This window comes from Bufo bufo, chromosome 10 (genome assembly GCF_905171765.1).
Source record: "Bufo bufo chromosome 10, aBufBuf1.1, whole genome shotgun sequence".
In the NCBI taxonomy this organism is placed as follows: Eukaryota; Metazoa; Chordata; class Amphibia; order Anura; family Bufonidae; genus Bufo; species Bufo bufo.
In genome coordinates this window covers 41,895,169-41,907,315 of record NC_053398.1, presented here as the reverse complement: position 1 = coordinate 41,907,315, position 12,147 = coordinate 41,895,169, and the positions used below count along the sequence as shown (strand labels likewise).

General features: G+C 47.5%; 1 protein-coding gene across 1 annotated transcript in view; it reads right to left on the bottom strand.

Annotated features, from left to right (window-relative positions):
* The window catches only part of LOC120980018 (mucin-5AC-like), a 139,262-nt gene that overhangs the window by 39,172 nt on the left and 87,943 nt on the right, over positions 1-12,147 (bottom strand). Inside the window, exon 12 of the mRNA XM_040408883.1 lies at positions 459-556. Coding sequence (XP_040264817.1) covers positions 459-556 — 98 coding nt within the window. The remainder of the gene's footprint in view (positions 1-458; positions 557-12,147) is intronic.

The window sequence follows — 12,147 nt, the reverse complement described above, 5'->3', positions numbered from 1 at the left end:
CCAAATTTCCAATGATAACGCCCTGCGCAACTAACCCTTGGTTAAACTGGCAGTCTTGGTTGCAGTTGCCAGGTTATGGGCTGGTCCCATTTTCCCCTAGCTAGCAGTGGATGGGATCTAGTAAGCTGAACTAGTGTGAAGACTTGCTTTGGTAAGCTCTGCCAAGTAGGCCCCGAAAGAACTGTTCTCCAGGAAAACACCATTCCTGAGGTTAAAAGCTGCCAGAAAGAGTAACTTTTCTGAGAACTACCTCAGAGGGAAGAAAGCACTGAATGTTTATCCAGAAGGTTGAAGACCAATTTAAAGGTAATCCATCACCAGCGACCTACCTATCAAACTGTTTGCAAAGGAGTATATTATATAAAGTGGCAAAGCGGAGAAGGATGGGCTGACCATAGCAAAAGGGTAATGGTGATGCCCTCATGACAACTTTAACATTTTACATTCTCCATACTCACGCAATGCATGTCCAGAGTCTGACAACTTTTGGCACACTCTATTCCCGTGTCTCTATTCAAGTTACTGCAGTTAGCATAAGTCTTTGGATAGTCACATGCTAGAAATTGGGGGGGAAATATGAGATGTTCAAGTACAAAATTGAAAAGGTATAAAAATATATTATTATTATTAGATAACAGAATGTTATAAAGCAGAGGAAGGACTTTGGAAGAGATTTTTCAAAACTGGGGCAAAGGGAAACTGGCTTAGTTTCCTTAGCCACCAATCGGATTCCATCTTTAATTTTTAGAGCTCTTTTGGAAAATGAAAGGACCAATCGGATTGGTTGCAAGGAGCAAATAAGTCTGTTTTCCCTTACACCAGTTTTTAAGAAATGTGCCCCCATTTAGTTGTAAGGTCCCTTGGAGATTTGTGAAACTGTTTAAAAGAAAAAAAATATTTGTTTTGTTGCCTATAGCACCCAATCACAGCAAAGCTTTATTTTTTTAAGAAAAGCCAGGAGAACCTCTTTAATACTGTGTCCATCAGAGTGTAGTGGAGGGAGGAGTCTCTCGGACTTCGTAAGAATTCTCTGAATAGGGACACATAAGACCGTGGCAACCATTTTTTGATGATGCAGCCAGGAACCAGAACGCACCAGCAGAAGCAGAATCATTTCCCATGTATAGTCAAGTTTTTCATTTTGACTAAATGGTGGCTTTAAGAGAGAAAGGAAACAACTTCAGATGAGCATTCTTACACTGATCGAGATTTGTTTCATATTGATATCTCTTGTGTATTATGTGTATTAGACACGCCTGGTATAGAATAAGAAGTAGGCATGTATTGCATGGATCAAATGAATGGCTATTAGAGCACATTGTAATGGGCAGTGGATGTGGGCCCACTGTACTAACTAACCAGTTTGTCTGTGGGTTAGTCCTAAGGGAGGTATCCTAGTGATCCCCTGGTTTTCATCCTTTAACTCATATACTGGGATCTGGCCTTCACTGCAGGAGACAGCCCCAGGGCCGCTGCCTCTTAGAATAGTGCTGATGTAGTTGGCAAGTCCCCTATGAAAGTTAGAGGTCAGGGTAGGCAGAGATCGTTCCAAGAACCCAAAAATAATAATTCTAAGTTTCCCATTAGGGAATTCTAAGTTAGTACAATAAGTTCCCACACTTAGGCCTACAGTAGTTCACACGTTTTTTTTGCGAGTGTATGGGCCGTTTTTTTGTGTTCCGTCTACGGTCCGTAGACGGGACCATTCATTTCAATGGTTCCGCATTAAAAACGGAATGTGTTCCGCAAGCATTCCGTTTCCGTGTTTCAGTTTTTCCATTCCGTTGAAAGATAGAACATGTCCTATTATTGTCCGCAAATCATGTTCCGTGGCTCCATTCAAGTCAATGGGTCCGCAAAAAAACGGAACACATACGGAAATGCATCCGTATGTCTTCTGTATCTGTTCCGTTTTTGTGGAACCATCTATTGAAAATGTTATGCCCAGCCCAATTTTGTAATTACTGTATACTGTATATGCCATACTGAAAACGGAACGGAAAAACGGAACGGAAACGGAAACACAACGGAACTCAAAAACGAAACAACGGATCCGTGAAAAACAGACCGCAAAAACTATAAAAGCCATACGTTCGTGTAAACTAGGCCTTATTGAAAGCATCTTATAGCCAAAGAGATTAAGGGCCTGCACAGATCTCCTAGGACCCCCTGCAACACTGAGTTTCCCAGTACACATGTGTCAAACACTTCCAGGTAATGCAGAATGCAAAGCACAATGCTCAAAATTTCTGATGAATTTATGTTTTTTTTTTAATAAACAAACAAACAAACTACATTTTATTAAAAAAAAATTGCAATAAAAAAGGTTGCCCATGGCCTCACCCACTTTATCTAACATTTATGTCAGTAAAATTTAACAGGTGTTTAATAAATGTGTCACTCATTCCTTTCAACATATTTCGCAGTGTATCCACACCCAACAACTGGCATAAATATATTCATAAATCTACTACTTCCAATTTATTAAAAAGCTGGCGACCTGCAGCCACCCACTAGGGGGAGCTCAGTGCATAGCAATTTATGCAGTTACCATTGACTGCAATGGAAGATGTAATCACCTGTTTGCAATAAGTTTAGTGGTGGCTGCATGAAAATTCTGTTTTTACATTGAAAAGAGAGCCGGACCCTGCATCCCCCTGGGCCCAGTAGCCTTCACGTCATCTGTCTCCATTGAAGGTACACCATTGAAAAAGGAATTCTTACTCGGAGGACCTCACATGGACCTCGTATTGATTTATTTGGGAACTGTGTAATGCTTTATTTCCCCTGTGGGGGCATTGTATGGAAATTCAACATTTGCTGCTTTGTCCGCCCACAGATTAAAGCTGACCAGTGGAGTCCAAATAATGGGATATCCTGTGATCTTTTCGTTCCTTTAAAAGGATTTTCTGAGAGTTACAATTAAATTGATTGGATCATTAAAGGGGTTATCCAACCCCTATAATGACCCCCTAATGCCCAGACTCTTCAGATAGGTTATACTTGCACCGCTTCCCAGCACCTGCGTCGCACAACCACCGCTTCATCTCCCTATCGCCCCGATCAAAACATCCGGCGATGGGGAGAGGGGGGTCTGGTTGCTGATCTGTCTAGCCAATAGCAGGCTGCTACGGGGTCGAGCCTCCCTAGTGTCAGGCTACAATAATTTTTTTTTACTGTATATGAAACTACTACTACTTAAAACAAAAACAGGCAGGCACTTTCACAGAATGCGATAAATTATAAATCTGGTGAATTTGATATTGAAAACCTTTCTTACCAGTAATGAATGGCTTCAAACAGTTAATTTTTCCTTTGCTACATACACTGTAAAAGAAAATCAGATCTCATCAAGAGAAATGGCAAATTTTAACCCTATTGATATAAGAAGTGTTTGCAATTTTTAAACTTTTGCCCCACAACTAAATCTTTGTTAAAAGTGACCAAAATAATTATGCAGCGTAATCACAAGTCTGGCTTATTTTCACTTTATAGACATAATTTACATGTGACAAGTGACGTCGCCTTGTAGACAACACCTAAACCTTTTGTTCATTCCACTCTTCACTTTCACCAATATAACTAACAGCATTTCCCCACAGAAGATTGCAAACACATTCCAAACATATCTATTTTTACATTGAGAAGGGTCATTTACGATGGTAAAATACACCTAAATTAGGCGTATTTCAGGCATAGATGGCAGCGCAATGGTTAGCTGTGCCGCTATCTGCGAGTTTGCCCCGCTTATGCCAGGTCTAAAATTGTGGGCGTGGTGTGGACAGGGAAGGGGTCAGGCCAGTAGGCCCCACTCATTTTTCATTTTCTACTCCTGTTTTAGGAAGCTGTCTTACATTTAGAAATGGTGCTGGAGGCACTGAACTTATGGACAAGCATGCGCCTCTACATAAATTTGGCAGATCCACCACAAGTTTAGGGCTTTATTAAGATCAGCGTCTAAAATGCTGGTTTTAATAAATGCGCCCCTGAGTCTTTATTCCATGTCCAGGAAAAATACTTTTATTTTGCTGAAAATGGCTCCCAAGTGCCCAGTTTTTCTGATCTAAGTGCTCACAGCAAACCGGACTGAAGAGGGGAGGATTGCTTTAGCTGCTCATATCTTGGGATTAGTAGTAGCTAGAAATATGGACCTGACCTTATACAAAAGCTGTCATTCCAAACAGTACAAATAACAGCATTATATACACTACATCAGAAGATATTACTGTTAGAAATCAGGTTGGCAGTGAATGCAGGTGAAAGTGACAGTAAAAACAGATTTCACATCTTTCACTCCTGACTCGATTGTCCGGCATAAGTGATAAGGTGGCCACGGGTGTAGCTATAGAAGCTTTAGCAGATAAAATTGCATCTGGGCCCCTAAGCCATCGATCTCACAGAACCTACTTCAGTGCACCCAAAGGACAAACATTATTTGTGGCATTGTCACGGAACCATGAACCAGACGTACAACAAGGGATAAGTAAAAATAAGAAGGCTTTATTGAAAATAAAGCTGTAAAGCAAAAGTCCAAACGAATGGTGAAACCGAAGCAGAGTCTTTGAGAGGCCAGAGATCAGGAACCAGAAGGGTAGTCAGACGAAGCCAGGATCAGGAACCAGCAGGGTAGTCAGACGAAGCCAGGATCAGGAACCAGCAGGGTAGTCAGACGAAGCCAGGATCAGGAACCAGAAGCAGCAGCAGTCTTAGAAGCATGTGAACACAGGAGGACCAAGCAAGGAACTGAAGCCACAGACCTCCTATATATATGAGCTAGGCATCCAGCTCCTCCCAGTGGGAAGGAGGAGCCGCAGGGTGGAAGGCTACAAGAAACCCAGAAACCAAGATGGCCGCCAGCACATGTCAAACGAAGGAGAACAGCAAGAAGGTAAGACCATGACAGTACCTCCCCCTCAAGGGCCCCTCCTCCGCGGAGCAAAAAACGGTTTCTGAGGGAAGCGTGCGTGGAAGGCTCGGAGCAAGGCAGGAGCATGGACATCTGCGGAGGGAACCCAGGAACGCTCCTCTGGACCATAACCACGCCAATGGACCAAAAACTGCACCCGACCGCGGACCAGGCGTGAGTCCAGGATATTGCTCACCTCATACTCCTCATGATTGCCCACTCGGACCGGACGAGGCCGAGGAACCGAGGAAGTGAAACGATTACACACCAGTGGCTTCAACAGGGAGACATGAAACACGTTAGAGATCCGCATGCCAGGAGGAAGCGCAAGGGCATAGGCTACCGGGTTTACCCTGCGAAGCACTCGGAAGGGACCAACAAAGCGAGGCGCCAGCTTGGGAGTGGGCACTCGAAGGTTGAGGTTGCGGGTGGACAACCATACACGGTCTCCAACCTGGTAGGAAGGAGCAGGCGCTCGTCTGCGATCAGCCTGGAGTCTCTGGCGCTGCGCAGAGGCCTCAAGGGACTTCTGGATCTGTACCCAAGAAGCACGTAGGACGGAAAGGTGATCCTCCACAGCTGGAATATCCTGGGGAGAGAATACCTCCGGTAACACGGCAGGTTGGAACCCATAATTGGCCATGAAGGGAGACGTCCCGGAGGAAGAGTTCACCGCCGTGTTCCTGGCAAACTCAGCCCAAGGCAGAAGGTCAACCCAATTGTCTTGGTGATCGGAGACATAGCAACGAAGGAATTGCTCCAAGGCCTGATTGGATCGTTCTGCGGCCCCATTGGACTGAGGGTGGTAGGCCGAGGAGAAGGAGAGATGAATCCCCAACTGGGAGCAAAAGGCGCGCCAGAACCTGGACACAAACTGACTCCCCCGATCCGACACAATCTCCTTGGGCAAACCGTGCAACCGGAAGACCTCCCTGGCAAAAATCGTGGCCAACTCTTGTGCAGAGGGTAACTTCTTGAGAGGAACACAGTGGCACATTTTGGAAAACCGATCCACAATCATGAGAATGACTGTATGGCCTCGGGATGCAGGGAGGTCCACAATGAAATCCATCCCCAGGTGTGACCATGGGCGCTCCCCGGTGGCTATGGGTTGCAGAAGGCCCAACGGAAGGTGCCGAGGGGACTTACTCTGGGCACAAACGGAGCATGCCGCTACATATGCGGCGATGTCGGAACGTAGGGAAGGCCACCAGAACAGACGTGAAACAGCCCAGGACAGCTGATTCTTTCCAGGATGCCCCGCGGTCTTGGAGTTATGGTAGGTTCGCAACAACCGAGTGCGCAACTCCTCAGGCACAAAACATCTGCCGTTGGGTCTCCCAGGGGGAGCACCAGATTGAGCCGCCAAAATCTGCTCACCCAGGGGAGAGGTCAGGCTGGTGCGAATGGCGGCCAGGATCTGATTCGGAAGTATGACCGAAGTCGGAATCGACTCCTCCCTGGACAGCTCGGAGTACTGCCGTGATAGGGCATCCGCCCTGATGTTCTTGGAACCGGGTAGGTAGGAGACCACGTAATTAAAACGTGACAAGAACAGAGCCCATCTGGCCTGACGTGGTGTCAATCTCTTGGCCTCAGAAAGGTAGGTCAGATTCTTATGGTCCGTCAGGATGAGAACCGGAACCACCGAACCCTCGAGCAAGTGCCTCCATTCTTTAAGGGCCTGCACGATGGCCAATAACTCCCTGTCAACAATCTGATAGTTGCACTCCGCGGAAGACAGTTTCCGGGAGTAAAACCCACAAGGAAGCAGAGGACCCTCTGGTGTTCTACGCTGAGACAGAAGGGCGCCTACTCCCGTCTCAGACGCGTCCACCTCGAGGACAAAGGGCAACCCAGGGTTGGGATGCAACAGAATCGGAGCCGACACAAAAGCAGACTTTAGGGCCTCAAAAGCTCGGATGGCCTCGAGCGGCCAGACCTGGGAATTACTGCCCTTCCTGGTCAGATCCGTGAGAGGCTTGGCCAGCATGGAAAAGTCCCTGATGAACTTCCGATAATAATTGGCGAAGCCCAAAAAGCGCTGCAGGGAACGAAGACCACTGGGCTGGGGCCACTGTAAGACAGCCGAAACCTTCTCAGGATCCATGGAGAACCCCTCAGCGGAAATGATGTAACCTAAGAAGGTTACCTGGGATCGGTGAAATTCGCATTTCTCAAGCTTACCGAACAGCTTGTTCTCTTGTAACCTTTGCAACACCCGTCTGACTTCCAGAATGTGGGCCTCCATGGATTCAGAATATACCAAGATGTCATCCAAATAGACCACCACACACTGCTGCAACAGGTCACGGAAAACATCGTTGATGAATTCCTGAAAGACTGCGGGCGCATTGCACAACCCAAAGGGCATAACCAAGGATTCATAATGACCGGTCCTGGTGTTAAACGCGGTCTTCCACTCATCGCCCGCCTTGATCCTTACCAGGTTATATGCCGCCCTCAGGTCGAGTTTGGTAAAGACCGTGGCCCCTTTAAGGCGATCGAACAGCTCGGAAATCAAGGGTATCGGGTAAGCGTTCTTGATCGTGATGCGATTGAGACCCCTGTTATCGATGCAAGGCCTCAACTCACCGCCCTTCTTTTTCACAAAGAAAAATCCAGCCCCTGCCGGGGACGAGGATTTGCGAATGTGTCCGCGTGAAAGCGCCTCCCTCACGTACTCCTCAATGGCCTCATTCTCCGCTACCGACAGTGGATAGACTTTGCCACGAGGAGGAACGGCACCAGGTTGTAACTCTATGGCACAATAGTATGGGCGGTGCGGAGGTAGGGCAACCGCGCGCACCTTATCGAATACATCCCGGTACTCCTCGTATTCAGGAGGCAACAGAGAGTCCGAGGAAGTACACAGCAACTTGACAGACCCATGGATGCAACTAGCCCCACACTGCGGTGACCACGAGAGGATCTCGGCCGATCTCCAATCGAAAGTCGGATTATGCTTCTGGAGCCAGGGGTACCCCAAGACCACCGAGTAGTGTGGAGACGAAATAACCTGGAGACAGACCGACTCTCTGTGAACGGCACCAATGGCTATCCCCACTGGAAGGGTCTCATGAGTCACGTGTGACGACAGAAGGGGTCTGCCGTCTATCACCTCAAGAGCCAGTGGGGAACCTCGAGCCTGCAGAGGAATGGAATTGGCGGCAGCGAACACACTATCAATGAACAAACCACCAGCACCAGAGTCCACCAACGCCTGGGTCGTCACCGAGCCCCCGACCCAGGAGAGGACAACAGTGATCAGTGGTTTGTCAACACGGGAAACCGGGGACGAGGAGACTCCACCCAAGATCTGCCCCCGACAGGATCTCAGGTACGAGCGTTTCCCGGACGGTTCGGACATGCCAACCGAAAATGCCCACCGAGACCACAGTACATGCATCGGCCCTCGCGTCTCCGGAGTACCCTCTCCCCCTCGGACAGGCGAGCAAACCCCAGCTGCATGGGTTCACCCCCAGACAAGTCATCCCCAGGAGGCGTGGGAGGAGAGGGAGGCACGGGTGGGACAGCAAACGTAGGCGCCAATCTGTTAGAAGACCTCCGCAGGCTCTCCTTAAAGGAAGGTCTCTCCCTGAGTCTGGTGTCAATCAAAATCAGGAAAGAAATAAGAGACTCGAGCTCCACTGGTAGGTCCTTAGCTGCAACCTCATCCTTCAAGGCATCCGAGAGACCATGAGAAAAAGCAGCGACCAGAGCCTCATTTTTCCAGCCCACCTCTGCTGCCAGGGTACGAAACTCAATGGCGTATTCAGCTACGGATCGTGAACCCTGTCTGATGGACATAAGGAGCTTCGCAGCAGAGGCAGCACGAGCCGGCACAACGAATACCTTCCGAAGAGAAGCAACAAAACCGGAAAACTCGGCAACCACCGGATTGTTGTTCTCCCATAAAGGGCTGGCCCAGGCCAAGGCCTTGTCCGAGAGCAGCGAGATCAAGAAGCCCACCTTTGATCTCTCAGTAGGAAAGGCATGTGGCAGCAACTCGAAATAAATGCCCACCTGGTTAAGGAAACCTCGGCACTGAGTTGGCTCTCCCCCAAAGCGCTGTGGAAGAGGGGCAGAACCGGTCATACCCCGAAACACCGCAGGCGCAACAACAGGAGCGGCAGTAGGAGCGACAACCGACCCATCGGCAACGGGAGCGAAATGAGCCGTGCGTTCAAGCAGGGTTTGCAACGCCACAGCGAACCGACCCAACAGGTGATCCTGCTGATCAAGTCTGGCAACCAGCATGGGTAGCGAGGATGGCCCTGTACCGTCAGAACTCATGGCTTGGTCCTAATGTCACGGAACCATGAACCAGACGTACAACAAGAGATAAGTGAAAATAAGAAGGCTTTATTGAAAATAAAGCTGTAAAGCAAAAGTCCAAACGAATGGTGAAACCGAAGCAGAGTCTTTGAGAGGCCAGAGATCAGGAAACAGAAGGGTAGTCAGACGAAGCCAGGATCAGGAACCAGCAGGGTAGTCAGACGAAGCCAGGATCAGGAACCAGAAGCAGCAGCAGTCTTAGAAGCATGTGAACACAGGAGAACCAAGCAAGGAACTGAAGCCACAGACCTCCTATATATATGAGCTAGGCATCCAGCTCCTCCCAGTGGGAAGGAGGAGCCGCAGGGTGGAAGGCTACAAGAAACCCAGAAACCAAGATGGCCGCCAGCACATGTCAAACGAAGGAGAACAGCAAGAAGGTAAGACCATGACAGGCATCATGGGTACTGTGACTACTCCTTCCCTGTCTCTTCTCAGGGTACATGCTTAAAAGTGAAGGAGAGGAAGAGGAGTTGAGGTGGAAATCCCTCCTTCCTACACCAACTGTTGAGCCATTTGTTAACCACCCTAATCTCCCACTGCCTTTCTGGTGTGGCTCGTGGTACTGGTAATATTTCAGAAAATACTACCTTAGAGGTCCTTCCCCTGAGCTTATGACCTAAATCCCTAAAATTATTTTTAAGGACCCTCCAAATACCTCTAACTTTGTCATTGGTTCCAATGTGGACCATGACCGTTTGGTCTTCGCCAGCCTCTCCGTTTAATCTATCAACCTGATCCACGATATGTCGAACTCGAGTGCCAGGAAGACAACACAACGTTCAACGATCTTTTGTGACAGGTTGCCCTATATGTTCCCCTAATGATAGAGTCTCTCATCAAACCTTCATGTTAGACCTTCCAATATCAGACCTCTAAGTCAGACCTCCATGTAAGACCTTCACATCACACCTCAGATCAGGACTCCATGTCAGACCCCTCCCATAGTAGAACTCAGATCAGACCCCCTTTAGACCTCCATGTGAGACCCCCAAATCAGACCTCTGATCAGGACTCCATGTCAAACCCACCCCCCATATCAGATCCCCATCACACCTCCATGTGAGACCCCAACATCAGACCTCAGGTCAGGACTCCATGTCAAACCCACCCCCCATATCAGATCCCCTTTATATGACCATATCAGACCTCAGATCAGACCCCCATTATACCTCCCTGTCAGACCCCCACATCAGACCTCAGATCAGAACTCCATGACAGACCCCCCAAGTATCAGACCTTAGATCGGGACTCCATGTCAGACCCCATCCCACATCCGACCTCAGATCAGACCCACTTTAGACCTCCATGTTAGACCCCTACATAAGACCTCAGAACAGGACTCCATTTCAGACCCCCCCATATCAGACTCCCATTAGACCTCCAAGTAAAACCACGCAAGTATCGGACCTCAGATCAGGACTCCATGTCAGACCCCATCCAACATCAGACCTTAGATCAGACCCTCATTAGACCTCCATGTCAGACCCTCCAAGTATCAGAAATAAGTAGAACCTAACTTGCTTATTAAAACAATACCTTTATTATAAGCTGGGTTATGGAGCAAAAAATTGTTTGCGCAAGTGATATCCTATATATAAGAGATAGATACTCTAAAAAATACTCCTACTATAGATAGGATAGTCATTAGATAGGACCAATAGAACCAATGTTACCAAAGGCAGGGGGTAGTTAGGTTAATATATAGGAAATAAATATCTTTCCCTGGATAACCCTATGGGTCTAATAACCTGTGCACAGGGATACCCCCTGATGGTGGAGATACCCTGCCCCCGTGCCTAGGTCTCTCTATTGCCCTAGTAAAGCCCTACTCACATAGATGGATAACATATAAATCCAGTAAAGAAAAACACATAAAGATGTCTATATGTATTAACAGAAACCTCAACGCGTTTCACATGCACACGGCAGCTCATCAGGGGGTGATATAAAGTAAATAAACGTAGGGAATAACAAAGAATAAAGGGATAAATATAGAGATAGTACTTAGCTCCCATAGATAGCCTGTATGATGTACTGATGATGAGAGAAAAACTCTGTCATTAGATGATTAACCGATCAGAGGGGCCCTTTAGGCAACTAGAACAGGCATCTAGGAAGCTGGAAGTATCAGACCTCAGATCAGATCTTAAAATAAATAAATTAACTTACCTCTCCTGCTCCACAGCTCCTCTCCAGGTCCAGCGGTCTCCCCTTTCTCAGGTCCCGGTCTTCTCTGAGCTCACGCTGCACTGTCTGCACCTGTCTGCCCTCAGTGTCAGGTCGTACATAGTGCGTGCCAACGCCCTGACACTGTAGGTAGTCAGGACAGTGAAGTGTGGGCCCAGAGAAGACCAAGGAAAGGAGGGGTGAATACAATGCTCACAGAGCTTCACTCCCCCCACCTCCTGCAAACTAGTCAGCACTTCCATAATGGAAGCACTTACTATCATTCACTTTATAATACACACTGCATTAATAAAATATATAAAACAAAAAATACATTGCCAGGGCCCCCCTGGATTAGGGGTCTGGTCACAACTGTGACTGCTGTAACCTCTATAGCTGCACCACTGGTCATGGGGCGTATTGTGCTTGTTATAGGAACTGATAAGTGCCTATTCTCGACAGGTATGGGGGCTTTAACTCTATACCAACTTTTATTTGGATTACTTTATGAATTTTAACCCCTTCCCGACATAACCCTTTGTGAAAATGAAAAACTCAGGCTAAAGCAACATTTTATTGAAAGAAATGAAAATTTTCATTTTGACAGGCAAGTTTCTAAATTTTATGAAATGCCTGTTGGCTCAAGACTAGGGTTGAGCGAACCCAAACTGTAAAGTTCGGGTTCGTACCGAACTTTAGGATTTTTAAACCCCAAACCCGAACATTTCCGTAAA